At 38.6% G+C, this 18,324-nt stretch overlaps 1 protein-coding gene across 3 annotated transcripts in view; it reads right to left on the bottom strand.

Annotated features, from left to right (window-relative positions):
- The window catches only part of MAGI3 (membrane associated guanylate kinase, WW and PDZ domain containing 3), a 245,345-nt gene that overhangs the window by 56,179 nt on the left and 170,842 nt on the right, over window positions 1-18,324 (bottom strand). For all 3 annotated transcript variants that reach the window (XM_042998222.1, XM_042998224.1, XM_042998223.1), the window contains exons 5-6: window positions 14,916-15,090; window positions 11,466-11,545 (exon numbers count right to left, since the gene is read on the bottom strand). In XM_042998222.1, the coding sequence (XP_042854156.1) occupies window positions 11,466-11,545; window positions 14,916-15,090 (255 nt within the window). The remainder of the gene's footprint in view (window positions 1-11,465; window positions 11,546-14,915; window positions 15,091-18,324) is intronic.

Raw genomic sequence — 18,324 nt, 5'->3', positions numbered from 1 at the left:
TATTGTTCATTTCTGCTCTGATCTTTATGATTTCTCTTCTTCTGCTGGGTTTAGGGTGTCTTTGCTGTTCTGCTTCTAGTTCCTTTAGGTATGCTGTTAGATTTCGTATTTGGGATTTTTCTTGTTTCTTGAGATAGGCCTGGACTGCAATGTATTTTCCTCTCAGGACTGCCTTCGCTACATCCCAAAGCGTTTGGGTTGTTGTATTTTCATTTTCATTTGTTTCCATATATTTTTAAATTTCTTCTCTAATTGCCTGGTTGACCCAGTCATTCTTTAGTAGGGTGTTCTTTAACCTCCATGCTTTTGGAGGTTTTCCAGACTTTTTCCTGTGGTTGATTTCAAGCTTCATAGCATTGTGGTCTGAAAGTGTGCATGGTACAATCTCAATTCTTGTATACTTATGAAGGGCTGTTTTGTGACCCAGTATGTGATCTATCTTGGAGAATGTTCCATGTGCACCCGAGAAGAAAGTAGATTCTGTTGCTTCGGGATGCAGAGTTCTAAATATATCCGTCAAGTCCATCTGATCCAATGTATCATTCAGGGCCTTTGTTTCTTTATTGATCCTGTGTCTAGATGATCTATCCATTGCTGTAAGTGGGGTATTAGAGCCCCCTGCAATTACCACATTCTTATGAATAAGGTTGCCTATGTTTGTGATTGTTTTATATATTTGGGGGCTCCCGTATTCGGCACATAGACATGTATAATTGTTAGCTCTTCCTGATGGATAGACCCTGTAATTATTATATAATGCCCTTCTTCATCTCTTGTTACAGCCTTTAATTTAAAGTCTAGTTTGTCTGATATAAGTATGGCTACTCCAGCTTTCTTTTGACTTCCAGGAGCATGATAAATAGTTCTCCATCCCCTCACTTTCAATCTGAAGGTGTCCTCAGGTGTAAAATGAGTCTCTTGTAGACAGCAAATAGATGGGTCTTGGTTTTTTATCCATTCTGATACCCTATGTCTTTTGATTGGAGCATTTAGTCCATTTACATCCAGTGTTATTACTGAAAGATATGGGTTTAGAATCATTGTGATGTCTGTAGGTTTCATGCTTGTGGTGATGTCTCTGGTACTTTGTGGTCCTTGCAACATTTCACTCACAGAATCTCCCTTAGGATCTCTTGTAGGGCTGGTTTAGTGGTGATGAATTCCTTCAGTTTTTGTTCGCTTGGGAAAACTTTTATCTCTCCTATTCTGAATGACAGACTTGCTGGATGAAGGATTCTCGGCTGCATATTCTTTCTGTTCATCACATTGAAGGTTTCCTGCCATTCCTTTCTGGCTTGCCAAGTTTCATTAGATAGGTCTGCTACTACTCTTATGTGTCTACCTTTGTAAGTTAGGGACTGTTTATCCCTAGCTGCTTTCAAAATTTTCTCTTTATCCTTGTATTTTGCCAGCTTCACTATGATATGTCGTGCAGAAGATCGATTCAAGTTATGTCTGAAGGGAGTTCTCTGTGCCTCTTGGATTTCAATGCCTTTTTGTTTCCCCAGATCAGGGAAGTTCTCAGCTATGATTTGTTCAAGTATAACTTCAGCCCCTTTTTCTCTCTTCTTCTTCTGGAATTCCTATGATACGGATATTGTTCCATTTGATTGAATCACTTAATTCTCTAATTCTCCCCTCATACTTCTGGATTTTTTTATCTTTTTCTCAGCTTCCTCTTTTTCCATAATTTTATCTTCTAATTCACCTATTCTCTCCTCTGCTTCTTCAATCTGTGCTATGGCCGCGTCCATTTTATTTTGCACCTCACTTACAGCATTTTTTAGCTCCTCATGACTATTTCTTAGTCCCTTGATCTCTGTAGCAATAGATTCTCTGCCGTCCTCTATGCTTTTTTTCAGGATGGCGGGTGTTTAAAAGTCAGAATTGATAGAACAAAAATGAAGAAGATATGGTGAGGAAAAAGTTAAGGATGGTAACTGGTTTGGGGTCATGGACGTGATGTCACTGTTGAGGGCAGGAAGGGAAGGTACACAGAAGATTCAGCTCAATTTGGGAGGGAACACATTTGAGGGGCCTGTGGAACATCCTGGCAGAAATATCTCACCATCTCAGGGAAACAGGGACCTGGTCCTCAAAAGAGAAACACAGAAGAGAAGGATTTGGGAGATATTGCATTTAAAAGCCACGACAGTGGACAAGATTACCTGGATATATTGTGAGAAGAAAAAGGTAGAGAACAGAACATCAGGAGTATTAGCCATTTAAGGAGCAGATGGAGAAAGTAACAACTGTCAGGGGGAAGGATATCAAAAAAGACAGGGGAGCAGAGCATGGTCAATACTAATAAATGCTCTGGAAAGCTGTCGTTCAAAGAGGCTGAATAGAGACGTTCAAATTTGGCAGTCAGAAGTTACTGGTGACCTTAAGACAAGCACTTCCACTGAAAAGGCAGGGGAAAGAAGTCAGCATATTGTAGTAGTAAAGAGGAAGACAGAAGGTGGAGTCCTTAAGAAGAGATAACTTTCTGTTGTTGTAAAAAGGATAGTTGAGAACCGGAAGGAGGGAGGGTCAAGAGAAAATGAGTTCATTTACTTTTGAGAGAGGAAAGACCTAACCATATTTTTCTGGATTAGAAGCCAAAGCATTCTCCCCAAAAGCTGATTCAAAAGGAAAAACCATTTCTGGCATATCAAGCAGCTGGTTGGTCCTAAGGCCCATGAATTTATCTTTCTCTCCTGTTCCCGCAATAAGATTTTTCTTATTTAAATACACGAATTGCAACTGTTTTCTCATTGTGGAGCTGATAATTCTCTTTTATCTTTCTTGAAGCTCCAAAATAACATCAACATTCAATACTTTTTATAGCTTTTGGTAAAAATTTAATCTCTCTTTCATCCTAAGAGGAAAGGGGTGAATTGAGTATAAAGCAGATTCCTGATGTTGTATTTTTAAGATAACTTTTTAACCTAAACAACTAATTATTTTAGTTGAATGAAGATAGATAAGTACAGCAATTAAACTGTTAGAGCCTAAATACATGGTTGCATTCTGAAGGTCAGAAAACTAGGAAGGAAAAAGGCAAGTTTTAGAAACTAAGGTTTTTCTTTTTTTTTTTTTTTTTTGAAACTAAGGTTTTTCTAGAAGACCTTAAACGTTTAGCCAAATGCAAACAATAAACATCTTAAACTGCAAAAATTTACATTTAAGATATCATTATTACTATTTCCCCTCATTGAGCATTTGCTCTGCAAGGCACGATGGAGAATACCAATGTAAGTCAGATATAGTGTAGCTGGAAATACTGTATTGTGGGGCTGTTTCCCCCATTCGGGGGGATGCACAGTGGAAGTGCTAATGGTTGGCTGAGCATCAAACAAACAGGCTCAGGGTTCCAAACCGTGGGATTCCCGCAGGTAAGTACAGGTGATGTTAGGAAGGCATATCTAGTTGTGGGGATGGAAAGTACCTTCCATCAAAAAGTTTTGAGGGGCGCCTGGGTAGCTCAGTTGGTTAAGTATCCAACTCTTGATTTCAGCCCAGATCAAGGTCTCACAGTTGTGAGATCAAGCCCCGCATCAGGCTCTGTGCTGAGCATAAAACCTGCTTGAGATATTCTCTCTCTCTGCCCCTTCCCTGCTCACATGTGCACTCTCCCTCTCTTAAAAAAAAAAAAAGTATCGAACATTCCTACTATACTAAATGCAACTGTGGTTGATCTTAAGAAAGATATAATTAGGAGGACCATATAATGTATTGTGCACTTTTGAGAGTAAAAGGGGACACTATTATTATCATTAATCATTCTGGAATAATTAAAAGGAATAATTAAAAAGGAATAAGTGGAGTTATTAGTTCCTGGGCTGACCAAGACATATTGTCGGTCTTAACGTAAAGAGCATCAGGGGGCGAGACTCATTCAATTTTTCAAATTTCCATAGAAGGGGGAAAGAAAGGGAGAAACGTTTCCAGTGTCTCTGAGCCCCTTAACTTTCTTCTCCAAGGAAGAAAGACTGTCTTATCTGACTGGTGAGTTTCAGAGAATGGATTCAGTATGCTTGGCTCAGGACTTGAGTTCCCTGGCTGTTTCGCATGTCAGCCTGCCTGCAGAGGGTGCAGTCTGGTCCGATTTGCCATGCCTGCCCTAGGGGAAGAGGCCCCAGCTGTACAGAAGACAGAGATTGAGGGCTGAGGGCTGCCTCCTGCAGGGGTAAAACACCAGTAAGCCCATACAGATGCAGAGCTAAAGTCAGGTTCACTCATCAGCTAGCATTTTAACCCATCTGATTCCTGGGTCTTATTTCAGCATTGACTCCAACCTGGTGAATGAAGACAGACTTCCTATTTATGTCTTGCACCCAGAACTTCATAGAGATTAAAAAATATTTTCGAGGAGACCAAAATAATCTGGAAGACAGAGTAACTTCTTTCCTTCCCTTCCTCCTCTCCTCCTTCCAAACATGTAAGTCCCTACTGAAGGGATATACAAATGAAGAAGACAAAATCACTGCTCTTATAGAATGTATGTATCTAGTTATACTGCAATGGAATACGTGCTACAATGGAAAGGTGCATATGGTACTGTTGAGCACAGAGAAGAGAACACCTAGTTCTGACCCGCAGAGAATGACAAGAGGAGGCTACGACGAAATTATACTTTAGAACTGAGCTTGGAAGGATCAGTAGATATGAGCCAGGTGAACACAGGGAGCAAGGCTTGTTCCTGACCAAAGAGATGGACATGTGGCAAAGGCAAAGACAACAACTATGTCATATTTATGACATAAAATTACTTTGGAAAAAACGAAAATACTTTGAAAAAAGAAATGTAGAATATGGTTCAACTGTAAAAAAATCTTCAATATTTTCCCCAAAGAGTTTAGATGTTATTCTGTGACTGTAAGAGCCATTATAGGTTTCTGAGGAAGGGACAGGTATAAGGCAGTTGTATTTTAGAAGAATTCGTAGCCCATGCAGCCAAAGGTTTTTGATCATGTAGCCTTATCAGCCAAACATGTCGAATGTACTTCCAAGATGTGTTTATTCATAAATATATATGTACTGCTCTAATATGTACATAATAAAGGGGCACCTGGGTGGCTCAGTTGGTTAAGCGTCCAACTTCAGCACAGGTCATGATCTCACAGTTCATGGGTTCGAAACCCCGCATCGGGCTCTGTGCTGACAGCTCAGAACCTGGAGCCTGCTTCAGATTCTGTGTCTCCTTCTCTCTCTGCCCCTCCCCTGCTTGCACTCTGTCTCTTTCTCTGTCAAAAATAAATAAATATTTAAAAAAATCTTTAAAAGATATGTACATAATAAAGCATATGAAAAACAAATTTAAAAAGGAGATGAAGACTAAATAAATAATCATTGTGATTTTATCTCAATGTGGCTTAAAAAAGCTCACATATGAAGTATATGAAGTATCAGCTCTGTTTACTTACTGGTCACTTGGGCTTGCATATTGGTATTATCTTCAACAGGCAGTATCTATGCGAAATCCTTAAGTCACATTTCAATTTTTATGAATTAAAAACTATATAACCTAGCTTACGTATCCACTTAACTGGGCACAAGTAACGTGTAAAACTTCACAGTGCCCTGACAACTTCTGCTATGTCCATTTTTCCCTCAAGACACTCTGGGTACTGTATGTAATAATCTACAGACAGAATGAGAAAGAATGCATTGCCAGTCTGTGTATAAAATAGTAGAGAAACTTATTTTTCCCCCCAGTAGGCGCATAATGAAAAAAAAGCTCTAACATTGTCCTCTTGTAGACCAATAGACAATCTGAGCACCACCATTTTGGAGAGCACTCGCGTTAACGATATATTGGAGGGGGAGATATAACTGGAGAAAAAGACCAAGAGTAATCCAAGTTTGTGGTGACTGGAAGGATGGAGGAAGGTATAAAATAAAAGAAAACATAGAAAAAGCATACGGATAGACAGCTATGTAAAAAAACCAACAGAGCAAAATGTTCATGGTAATATCTCAGTGGTGGATAAATTACTGTAAAATTCTTTCCGTTTTTCTATACAGTGGAAAATTTTCATAATAATGTATTGGCAAAGTATTGAACAAAGAAAGAGGAGCAGGGATTGGAAACAATATAGGGAATACAGCAAGAGGTGAGGAAGAAGCAAACAGAACTCTGGACCTCTGGCCCAGATGATTATGAGCACGGTGCCTGTGACAGAAAGAGGGATGGGGTGACTAGGAGAAAGATGTTCAGTTAAGTTTTAAATATGTGTATTAGAGGGGTGCCTGGGTGGCTCAGTTGGTTAAGCGTCCGACTTTGGCCCAGGTCATGATCTCACGGTTCGTGGGTTTGAGCCCTGCATTGGGCCTTGTGATGACAGCTCAGAGCCTGGAGCCTGTTTCAGATTCTGTGTCTCCCTCTCTCTCTGCCCCTCCCCCACTTGCGCTCTGTCTCCATCTCAAAAATAAACATTAAAAAAAATTTTTAAATATGTTTATTAGAAGTGCTACTTAAGCAATTTTTTAAAAAAGTCTCAAATGCAGTAGGAAATACAGAAACAGAAGTCAAAACAGGACAATACTAGAGAGTCAATAAGGGGGCCAGCCAGCTATAGTAAATTAATGGTTAAGTCTATGAAAAGAAATACATTGTACAAGGGAAAAGAGAAAAAGGCATACAACTGCGCTGCAACAATCAGTGGGCAGGAAAAGGAAACGGAGACGAGCAATAGAGACATGCCCAAGAAGACTAAATACCGCATTTACGAGCTTTCAAAGGTAAAATTCTCTGGGATTATATATTCTAGTTTACCTTTACAGGAGATGATTTCACCATATGGAACTTACTGATGAAAGCCTTTAGACAAGGGAGGTACGTCATAAGAAATGATTTAGGGGCGCCTGGGTTGGCTCAGTTGGTTGAGCGTCCGACTTCAGCTCAGGTCATGATCTCGCAGTTTGTGAGATTGAGCCCCATGCCAGGCTCTGTGCTGACAGAGCCTGCTTGGGATTCTCTCTCTCTCCCTCTCTCTGTCCCTCCCCAGCTCATGCGCTTGCACCCGCTGTCTCGAGCTCTCTCTCTCAAACATTACAAAAATAAATAAAACAAATAATTTACATACAACAAAATACAGAGATCTTAAATGCTCAATTATAGAAGAGTTTTGGCAACTGCCATATGCCTTCCTAACTACTGCCCCAAACAAGGTGGAGAATATATTCATTACTCCAGAGAATTATTTCAATTCACCCACTTCCCGGTTCCCCACCTCATTTTCCAACTTCTTGCAGCAAAGATGAGTCTGCCTGTTCTCAGACTTTAATTAATGGATAATTGAGTACCCGTTCTTTTGTTCTGGCTTATTCTATTCAACGTTTCTGAGATTGATCCATGTTGTTGAGTGTTATCAACAGTTTTTTCTTTTTATTGATGAGTAGTATTTCACTGCATGAATATACCAAAAATTCTTTATCCATTCTTCTGTTGATGGATATTTGGGATGTTTCCAGGTCTGTGTTATTATGAATAAGGCTGTCGTGATCATTCAGGTGAAGTCTTTCTGGGAACATATGTTTTTCATTTCTCTTGAGACAATGCCCTATGGGCAACTGCCAAAAGTTCTCCAAAGTGTTCACATAATTTTACATCCCTACCAACTAGTGAAAGTTCCAGGTGCTCTACAATCTCACCAATCTTTGGTACCCTTCAGTGTATTGGGCTCTAGCCCTTCCAGGGTGTGAATGGCCTCTCACTGTAGCGATGACTAATGATGATAAGCACCTTTTCATGTCCTTATTGTCTATTCTCTTGTCTTCTTTGGTCAAGTGTCCAAGTTCTTTGGCCATTTTAAAAAAAACCTTATTGAGGTACAGTTTGCATATTATAAAATTAATCTGTTTTGAATATTCAATTCAATGAGTTTTAATAATTAACTGAGTTGTGAAACCATCACCATAATTCAGTTTAAGAAGATTTCCATCACCCCAGTAAGATCCCTCATGCTGGGGGTGCTTGGGTGGCTCAGTAGGTTAAGTATCTGACTCTTTATTTTGGCTCAGGTCACGATCTCACGGTTCATGAGATTGAGCCCCGTGTCAGGCTCTGTGTTGACAGTGTGGAGGCTGCTTGGGATTCTTTCTCTCTTCCTCTGCCCCTCCCCCGCTCACTCTCTCTCTCAAAATAAACATTTACAAAGAGGGAAAAAAAAGATCCCTCATACTCTTAATCTCTTAATCCCTTAATCTCTATTCCCATCCTCACTGCTGGGCAACCACCAGTAATCTTTCTGCCTCTATAGCTTTGCTTATTCCAGACATTTCATATAAATGGAATCATGCAGTAGTTGGTCTTTTGTATCTAGTTTCTGTCACCCAGAATAACATTTTGAGGTTTGCTCATGTTGTAGTATGTATATGATTTCATTCCTTTTTATTGCCGAATAGTATTCTATTACATGATTACACCAGATTTTATCTATCCATTCATTGGCTGATGGACATGTGAATTGTTTCCTCTTTTGGGCTTTTATGAATAATGCTTCTCTGAATATTTACAGGCAAGTCTTTGTGGGCATATGTTTTCATTCCTTTTGGGTAGGTACCTAGAAGTGGAATTGTGAGGAGATATGGTAAATTTATATTTAATATTTTAAGAAACTGCCAAACTGCTTTCCAAAGCAGTTGTACCATTTTACATCTGCCCAGCACCTTATAAGGGTTACCATTTCTTCTCATCCTCACCACCGTTTGTTATTATCTGTTTTTTTCTGATTATAGTCATTCTAGTGGATAAAGTGGTATATCACTGTGGTTTTAATTTGCATCTCCCTAATGACTAATGACTAATGATGTTAAGCATATTTCCTAGTGGTTATTGGACATTTGTGTATCTTCTTTGGTGAAATGCCTATTTAAACATTTTGCTCATTTTAAGGGTTCCTAGATGGCTCAGTTGGTTAAGCATTTGGACTTCGGCTGAGGTCCATGATTTCGTGGTTCGTGGGTTTGAGCCCCATGTCGGGCTCTGACAGCTCAGACCCTGGAGCCTGCTTTGGATTCTGTATCTCCTCTCTCTCTGCCCCTCCCCCATTTGTGCTCTATCAAAAAAAATTTTTTTTAAATAATTAAAAAAAATTAGTATTTTGCTCATTTTAAATTTTAGGTTTTTGTCTTATTAATGAGTTTTAACTGTTCTTTATAGATTCAGGATACAATTCCTTTGTCAGATACATATTGCCAAACCTGGGGCTTTGACTATTCATTTTCTTAATGGTGTCTTTTGATGAATAAAAATTTAAAATTTTTATTAAGTCCTATTTATCAAGTTTTACTTTTTTTCTTTTTTTAAGTAGGCACCATACCCAGCTTGAAGCCCAACACAGGGCCTGAACTCATGACACTACAATCAAAACCAGAGTTGAGATCAAGAGCTGGACATTTAACTGACTGAGCCACCCATGTGTCCCTCAAGTTCTTCTTTTATGGCTCATGTTTTTTGTGGTCTGCATAAGAAATCTTTGCTAATCCCAAAGTTATGAAAATATTCTCCTAAATTTTCCTCTAAAAGCTTCATGGTTCTAGCTTTTATGATTGGGTCTTTGATTCATCTGAAAGTAATTTTTGTGTATGGAGTCAGGTATAGTTGAAGTTCATTTTTCCTCATGAATATACAGTTCTCCCAGCACCACTTGATAAAGATCCTCCTCTTATACTGAATTGATTGGCACCTGGGATGCAGTTTAAGTGATCACATATTGTGCATCTATTTTTGGATGCTCTGCTCTGTTCCAATGGTCTGCTTGTCTATCCTGTGTCAATACCACACAGCCTTGATTATTGAGCTTTACACTAACTCTTCAAATCTGGTAGCCTACGTCCCTTACCTCTGCCCTTTTTAAGACTATTTGGCTAACTGGGGCCTTGTATTTTTATATGTATTTTAGAACTGGCCTGTCAATTTCTTTAAGACAGACTTACAGGATTTTTATTGGGATTGTATGGAATCAAGATACCAATTTAGGGAAAACGAACATCATTAACAATACTGTGTCATTCAATCTATGAACACAGTGTATCTCCTTAATTATTTAAGTCTTCATTAAGTTCTTGCAGGGATGTTTTGTAGTTTTCAGTTTATCTCGTGCGTCTTTCAGTAGGTCTGTACATCTTTAGTAGATTTGCTCCAAGGTAATTTTTCTTTATATCATTGCAAACAATTTTAAAATAATTCCATTTTCCAATTGGTTGTTCCTAGAAAAACTTTTAATATTGCAATCATGCTGAATGAAATGTGTAACTTTTTTTTTTAATAGATTGGAGTTCAATCTATAGGAAGACTATCTGAACCTCATTCTTAGCCATTCATCTTTTTTTTAATATTTATTTATTTATGAAGGAGAGAGAGATAGAGCATGAGCAGGGGAGGGGCAGAGAGAAGAGAGAGACACAGAATCTGAAACAGGTTCCAGGCTCTGAGCTGTCAGCACAGAGCCTAACACGGGGCTCGAACCCATGAGCCATGAGATCATGACCTGAGCCCAAGTCAGATGCTTAACTGACTGAGCCGCCCAGGCACCCCAGAGCCCTTTATTTTTTTAACCAAGGTAAATAATTTCTGATGCAGTGATACAAAATGAATGCAAATTTTATTCATCCTCACTCTATATTCAAGAAGGGACAGCAAACAATTTTGGTTGGGGTAAATTCTTTATGTATAAGACTAGACTATTAGACACTGTGTAATACACATAAGACAGGCAAGCATTATTATCTAAGAATTCTTAGAGAAATTTTTCTACTAAGCAGTAAAAATTGTGTGTGGGCAGGAGTGGCAAGTTGGGGTACGTTAGAGACTTTCATTGAGTTGCTACTGACAGTCTAAATGAAAGATTAGCCGAGGCACGTGGGTGGCTCAGTCGGTTAAGCATCTGACTTCAGCTCAGGTTTCCTAAGTTCGAGCCCCACATCAGGCCCTGTGCTGACAGCTTGGAGACTGGAGCCTGCTTCTGATTCTGTGTCTCCCTCTCTCTGCCCCTCCCCCACTCATGCTCTCTCTCAAAAAAATAAACATTAAAAAAAAAATTTTAAAAACTGAATGAAAGAGTAGCCATAAATAATAGCATATCTGTCCTAGTGATACTAAATTAAATATATTTTTGAAGGTTCAACAGCCATGATGAAGCTACCCTGTGGTGGAGAATGTACCTAACTTATGAAAATACTTGTTTAGAAATTTTAAAATTTGTCTTTAAAACAAATGTAAAACAAAGGGCAATGTATTTTTATTAAGACTTTCAAAAAAGATTTCACTGTATAATCCTCAAAAAGAGAGAAATAAAGTCTCTCATAAAATTAGATGCAATGACATAATTATCAGGGTCAGCTGAGTACGATATCCACCCATTGGTTATGTGCTTCTGTACATTATGGTTTTTAGGGTTTTGGAAAAGTCACTAAGCAAGAAGAACAACGCGGGATTAAGAGGATAAGTACAGTATAAAAGATTTCTGAATCTCTACCTCCATCTTCACAGTCTTCAGGGGCTTTGGCTTTCTTACAAAGACGAGGATCCAACCAGGTGGTTGTCTTGGTATTGTGGCTGCAGAATAAAGATTTCAGTTAGAAACAGCAAAATAAAGAGGGAGAAAAGTATTTCAAAAGCAAAGATCAAAAGTGACTAAAAGGTATGATGTTTGCACATTTATCTCTGCCAGGCTCTGTTTGTACACCTCGGATTTGATAATCCTACTTTCTCAGTCTGCTACTTTGAAATTGCCATAAAGGGAAGGTAATGCCAGTGGTACTAATTTGAGAAAGACGACTGTAGGGAAGGGGTGAAATTCCAAGTACAGGCTAACAGATGCTTATTTAAGCAGTCAGAAATGTTTCAAAGGGTGGGGACATAGCCCCATACTGTGCATTATCCAGTCGAAAAAGCTGCACTAAAACTCTTGTTTGGTGCTGGCTGAATTCCTCCCTCCCTCCCTTCAAAAAAACACTGTATTTCTTGAGTACCTGTGATGTGTGGGCATTGTGCTGAGAGCTGGGAAGATAGTGATGAACAGACAGATTCGCTGCCCTCAAAAGGGCTCTTTAAAATAAGAGTTTAGCAAAATTAAAAGTTTCTAAGTGTCTTTCTGCAACATGCAAGTAAAAATGATGGGTATAGTTAGTTAAACTCTACTCTACAAAACAAAGTTTTCATCGGTATGGATCATACACTGAATAGAGAAAAGAAAGCAGGAACCAAAAGACTCCCCCCATCTATCCCTCACACACATTCCTTTTTAGAAAGCAGGCCACAGACGCTTTCCAAGAGCAATGCCACCATTCAGCAGATACTAATTCTAAACCCAAACCATCGCACTGCTGTGTAGACAAACAGTGTTATAGTTTAAACATCTGAAATAGGTGGATATTAAAGAAAGAAATAACTGGAGGAAATTATACGGGAAGACAACAAAATGTAAATTGAAGTTATTATCAAAGTAGTATGAGAATATCATTCCTTGATGTCTTTATAATGAGACAAACTCCCTAATCTGTATGTTAATTACTCTTAGGAAATTAAGCCAACGGTTTCAGGGAATTAATCATATCTTCTATGCCTTTCCTAACTCCTGAGCTAACCAGGGCTGTGTGCAACCCCTTCTTACACATTGCCAGGTATGATACCAGCTGGTAGACTGTGGTAGAAACACTTGGGTGTGCTGAATAATGGATAATCGAATCAGAGAAACTGGGGTTGTTTCTAGAAAGATTGTGTTACCCATTCTGTCAAAGAGATAATTTCTCCACACTCAAGTCAGTTAAATAGATTTTAGTAACATGAAAAGGATCAGGACTCCAAAGAGGCTTAGCAACATGTAGACTGTTAGGAAAAAAAAAATCATGCATGTATCTTGCTAGACCAAATTCACAACTGTTACTTGAGAAAAGCTTAACACTTTGGTTCCAGGGACCCCAAATGTTTATTGCTAAGTTAGCAAATGTAGGCAATCTCCTAGGACTTTACCCAGTATTTCCCAAGGTGAAGAAATGCCTGTAGGAGCTATCCCTAAAACATGACAGCTAAAAGCTACAGACCTAGATTAATATTCTTTTCTTACAGATGCATGATTTAATAGCAGCAGTAAGATCAAATACATTAGCTATAGCAAACAAAAGAGCTTTGGGTAGCAGCAAATATTTGGCTATCTTGCAGTTATGAACCCTTTATCAGATATGTGATTTGCAAATATTTTCTCGTATCCTGCAGGTTGCTTTTTCACTCGTTGATTGCTTCCCTTTGCTGCATAGTTTTTAAGTTTGACGAAGTCCCATTCGTCTACTTCTGCTTTTGTTGTCTGCAGTTTTTGTGTCATATCCAAGAGGTCCTTGCCAAAGTCAATGCCATGAAACCTTGCCCCTGTGTCTTCTAGGAGTTTTACGGTTTCAGGTCTTATATTTAGGTCTTTAATGTATTTTAATAATATTCAACCATAAAGGCATTTCTTTTATAAATTCTCTCCCCTCTCTGTAATCTACTACTTTATCCCCGTTTGCAGGATAAAGGACTGTCAGATTCAAGGTCTCATACGTTGCTTCTAAAGATACTCTAGCCTCTTCTAATGACTCTACAACTTACTTGGGGATTTATTTCTAAAATCATAATGAAAGTCCAAAGTTTAAATTACCCTTGAAAAACCCCTTAAATTATCCACAGAGAAGAATATACCGGATTTTTTCTATTCTGCATAATCCTTGTCATTAACGTTTACGTAAGTGTATAATGTAAGTAATAATGTACCATATATGGTAAAACAATACAATACACACAAAATCTACATGTTTTAAATACTAAAATCCCCTTGGTAAAGCAAGATGCTCACTCTATGGGAAGGATGTGGAATTTGGGACCAAATGAAGAAACAGATTCAAGTCTCCCACTCCTAATTCATTTTTAAGTATATGTTTCTTGACTGCAGTGTCCAGCCCTCAATATTTTAAGTGTTATTTAACTGTTATACTCTATAACTTCACTGCATTCATATTCTACCTCTGGGCAAATTATTTTAAAGATGAGAATGACAGCTGCGTTAGAACATAAAAATGCTTCACAATGAAACTTCCAAAAAATCATTTATTCATACTGATGATATAAAAATCATTTATTATATTATTCTCTGGTCTAAACCATATAAAATTTTAGGTTTATCAAATACATGTGGTTCTATATCTCTATAAATATATTTATATTAATAGTGCTTTCTCATAAATTAGGTTTTATCAATTTATATTGTACCAATTAGTCTGAGGATCAGTGATGGTTCCCTCCTATATTATTCAACTACACTGCTTGAATACATCTAGAACTGAAAATATTAAGCTCAGATAATAAATATGTCCTCCCTCCAGATGATGGTAATTCTTGAAATGCTCATTAAGTTAAGTTAGCCAATCCACCAAAAGTTTAAAAAAACAGCCAGGCAAAATACTCTTCATTCCTACATTTTTCATTATTCATGACAAACCTGTTTTTAATCCTCTTGTTTTTAAAAAACCAGAAGTCAAATACACTATTCCTTTATCCAAGTCAAATAAAAATGAAATATCATCCAGGGAAATCATCAGATTTAGGATCAACTGTTACTTGTATGAAAAAATATATATATTTTTAATGTTTATTTATTTTTGAGAGAGACAGAGCAGAAGTTGGGAGGGGCAGACAGAGAAGGAGACACAGAGTCTGAAGCGGGCTCCAGGCTCCAAGCTGTCAGCACAGAGCCCAGTAGGGGGCCTGAACTCACAAACCGGGAGATCATGATCTGAGCTGAAGTCAGATGCTCAACTGGCTGAACCACCCAGGTGCCCCAATCTTTTTAAAGAAATATAAAAGAAATGGAAGCCTTGTGAAATGAGAATTTAAAAATGTTAAGACAAGCCTCACAGTGACGGGCGTGTTAGAAGAGATACAGACATTTGCTTACTCAATGAAGTAGATCATCCCCGTGTCGGTGTAGGCCATTTCCCAGTTTTTGGGCAGTGGTTCCAGGTTCTCATCTCTCATCATATAATTTCTGAAGTCCATGGAGCTATTTGTTTGGTTATAACTCGGGACAGTCTTCATCCAATCAGAGGACTCAGAATGCCTCTCTCTGTTTTCTGCCATTCAAAACAGAACAGTGTGCAAAGTCGGTAAAGTTACATTCTCTTCAGACAGCTCTCTGCACTTCTAACAAAATGCCAGACATTCACTGCAAATTTCCTTGTATAATATGTCCACGTTTGGCTGTAAAATTTTTGAAGTGACAAACATACTAAATTTTTTTCATTTGCTAAGTGACATTAACCCAGGATAGCATCTCTGATGTCGTCTGGGAAAGAAGCAAAAAATAACACTGGAATCAATTCAGTACATAGTGAATACATATCTGTCACAGTACTACCAGCGACAGCAGCTGCAGTGGCTCTTACGCTGTCCTTTTATAATTCCAGGCTCTAGTTTAACTCATAATCTTCACAGCAACCCTGTTTATTATTTACTAATTCTAATAATTTATCAATATAATATTAATTATATTTATTATACTATTTATCCCTCCTATTCTGTTTTACATATTATAGATGAGGACACTAATGCACAGTGAGGTTTTAGTCAAGGTCAAGCAGCTAATGATAGCAAAGCTGGGTTTCACAGCAATAGCACTGCTAGGAATTTACCCAAGGGATACAGGAGTGCTGATGCATAGGGGCACTTGTACCCCAATGTTTATAGCAGCACTCTCAACAATAGCCAAATTATGGAAAGAGCCTAAATGTCCATCAACTGATGAATGGAGAAAGAAATTGTGGTTTATATACACAATGGAGTACTACGTGGTAATGAGAAAGAATGAAATATGGCCTCTTGTAGCAATGTGGATGGAACTGGAGAGTGTTATGCTAAGTGAAATAAGCCATACAGAGAAAGACAGATACCATATGTTTTCACTCTTAGGTGGATCCTGAGAAACTTAACAGAAACCGTGGGGGAGGGGAAGAAAAAAAAAAAAAAGAGGTTAGAGTGGGAGAGAGCCAAAGCATAAGTGACTCTTAAAAACTGAGAACAAACTGAGGGTTGATGGGGGGTGGGAGGGAGGGGAGGGTGGGTGATGGGTATTCAGGAGGGCACCTGTTGGGATGAGCACTGGGTGTTGCATGGAAACCAATTTGACAATAAATTTCATATATTGAAAAAAAAAAAGAAGAGTATTTGACAAACTGCAAAAACAAAAACAAAAACAAAAACAAAGTTGGGTTTCAAATCTAAGTGGTTCACACTCTTAACTGCTATACCAATCTGTCTCGTACACATTTAACACAGGTCTTTAAAATGATACTAGTTTTTTTTTTTTTTTTTTTAATTACACTCAACAGACTTCCTATTGCCAAATGTAATTCTGTTGGTAATATTAAAGTCCTTTTAGTGTCCCGGAGTCCATAACGTAAGTAAGAATAAAATTTGGTTACTGTCTAGGGAATTCACAATTCATGCACTTAAACCTCATTTTTAGACTTATGAGATAACAACTCCAAACTGCAGGCAATGCCTTGGAATCAAGAATCTTAGAAGAGCCTTTAGGTATCATTACATATAGTACTTCTACTCCAACTGTCCTTTATCCAAACGAGTTCTACAATCCATTAATACTACCTACTACCTTTCACTGTCCCTCGTCGTATCTTCATTGCCCTACTCATGTAACTGAAATTCCATGATCAAGCATGATAATCACTCCCTTGCAAACAAACACTACTACTGATTCCTTTGCCTCAACCTTACTTCATCATACGTGCCCAGCTGAACAATAATAACTCTGCTTACATCTTTCCCCCTGCTCTACAGCAGCACATGTAGCTGAATACAGGCAACACTAACTAGTTCACTTTTGATTTATGACCACTAAGCTCAAGAGGGCATTTAACGATGTACGATAATCACAGGAAATTTTAGTCCATTCACTCTGCCACTCTCCCAGATAACCATTTCATACCTTCCTTCTCCTTAAATCTACCATTACTTCTCCCTTATCCCTAATCTCATTTGGATGACTTTGTTTCCTGCACACAGCTAAATCCAATGATCAATTCTCAGTGACCATCTTACGTGAGCTATTAGTGGCATCTGAGAGTTTATCATTCTCTTTCCCTGGCTTCCAGGACACTCTACCCTCCTGGTGTGCTTTCTAGCTCACTGGCTTTTCTCAGTCTCCCCGAGCTCCATGTATTAGAGGCCTTCTCAGGGTTCAGTCTTTGGACCTTTTCTCTTCTCTTTCTATATACTTACTCTCTTGTGGATCTCATTCAGTGTCATTACTCTGCAATGACAGCTCTACACGCCGTATGCTGATGATGTCCACATATGCATCTTCAGACCAGCCATAGACCTTTAAATCCAACTTCAAACATGACATTTCCATCTGGCTGTCTAGTGAGCATCTCAAGCTCAAATACCCCAGTGTGAGCCCCTAACACCCTTTGCCAACCCAAACTGACTCCTCTTTAAATCTACCTCATCTCAATAAATGCAGCTCCATTCTTCCAAATATTCCATCTAAAACCCATGAAATGATCTTTGTTCTCTTGGGCCTCATATCCAGTCTGTCGGCAAATGTTACTCATTTGTAAGTGGCTCAGACCACTTCCTACCTGTCATGCTTTAATCAGGTCCAAACCAATATTTCTCACTTAAATTACAACCTCTTAACTAGCATCGCTGTTCATGCCCATGCCCTCCTACTGCCTGTTTTCTTTAATTTAATTTAATTCTATTTTATTTCATTTCTTTAGAGGGTGAGAGCAGGGGAGGGGCAGAGGGAGTGGGAGAGAGTGAATCCCAAGCAGGCTCCCTGCTCAGTGTGGAGTCTGACGCAGGGCTTGCTCTCACAACCGTGAGATCATGACCTGGGCCAAAATCAAAAGTCAGACACTTAAGCAACTGAGCCACCCAGACGCATCATCCTACTGCCTATTTTCAATGTGAAGCAAGAATGAGTTTATTAAAATCTGTTTTATCCAGTTCTGCTTCTACTCAAATCCCTAAGTGGTTTCTCATCTCAAAATAAAAAGCAAATTATTTTTTTAAAAAAGCCAAATTCTTCCAACGACCTATAAGATCCTATGTAATACCCGTTTCCACATCCCCCAATCATTATCTGACTGACTTCACTGCTTATTATTTTATTCCCTTCCATTACTCTCATCCAACACATATAATGCATTGTCCACACTGTATCCAACTATATTGGTCTTCTTGCCTTTGTCGGAATATTCCAGGTATACTCCCACCTCAGGGCATTTGTATTAAGAATTCCCTCTGGCTGGGATGTTTTTCTCCCAGGTATTTTGAGCTTACAC

This window comes from Panthera tigris, chromosome C1, assembly GCF_018350195.1.
Source record: "Panthera tigris isolate Pti1 chromosome C1, P.tigris_Pti1_mat1.1, whole genome shotgun sequence".
In the NCBI taxonomy this organism is placed as follows: domain Eukaryota; kingdom Metazoa; phylum Chordata; class Mammalia; order Carnivora; family Felidae; genus Panthera; species Panthera tigris.
The sequence above is the reverse complement of the archived record's forward strand: the minus strand, read 5'-3'. Positions and strand labels throughout refer to the sequence as shown.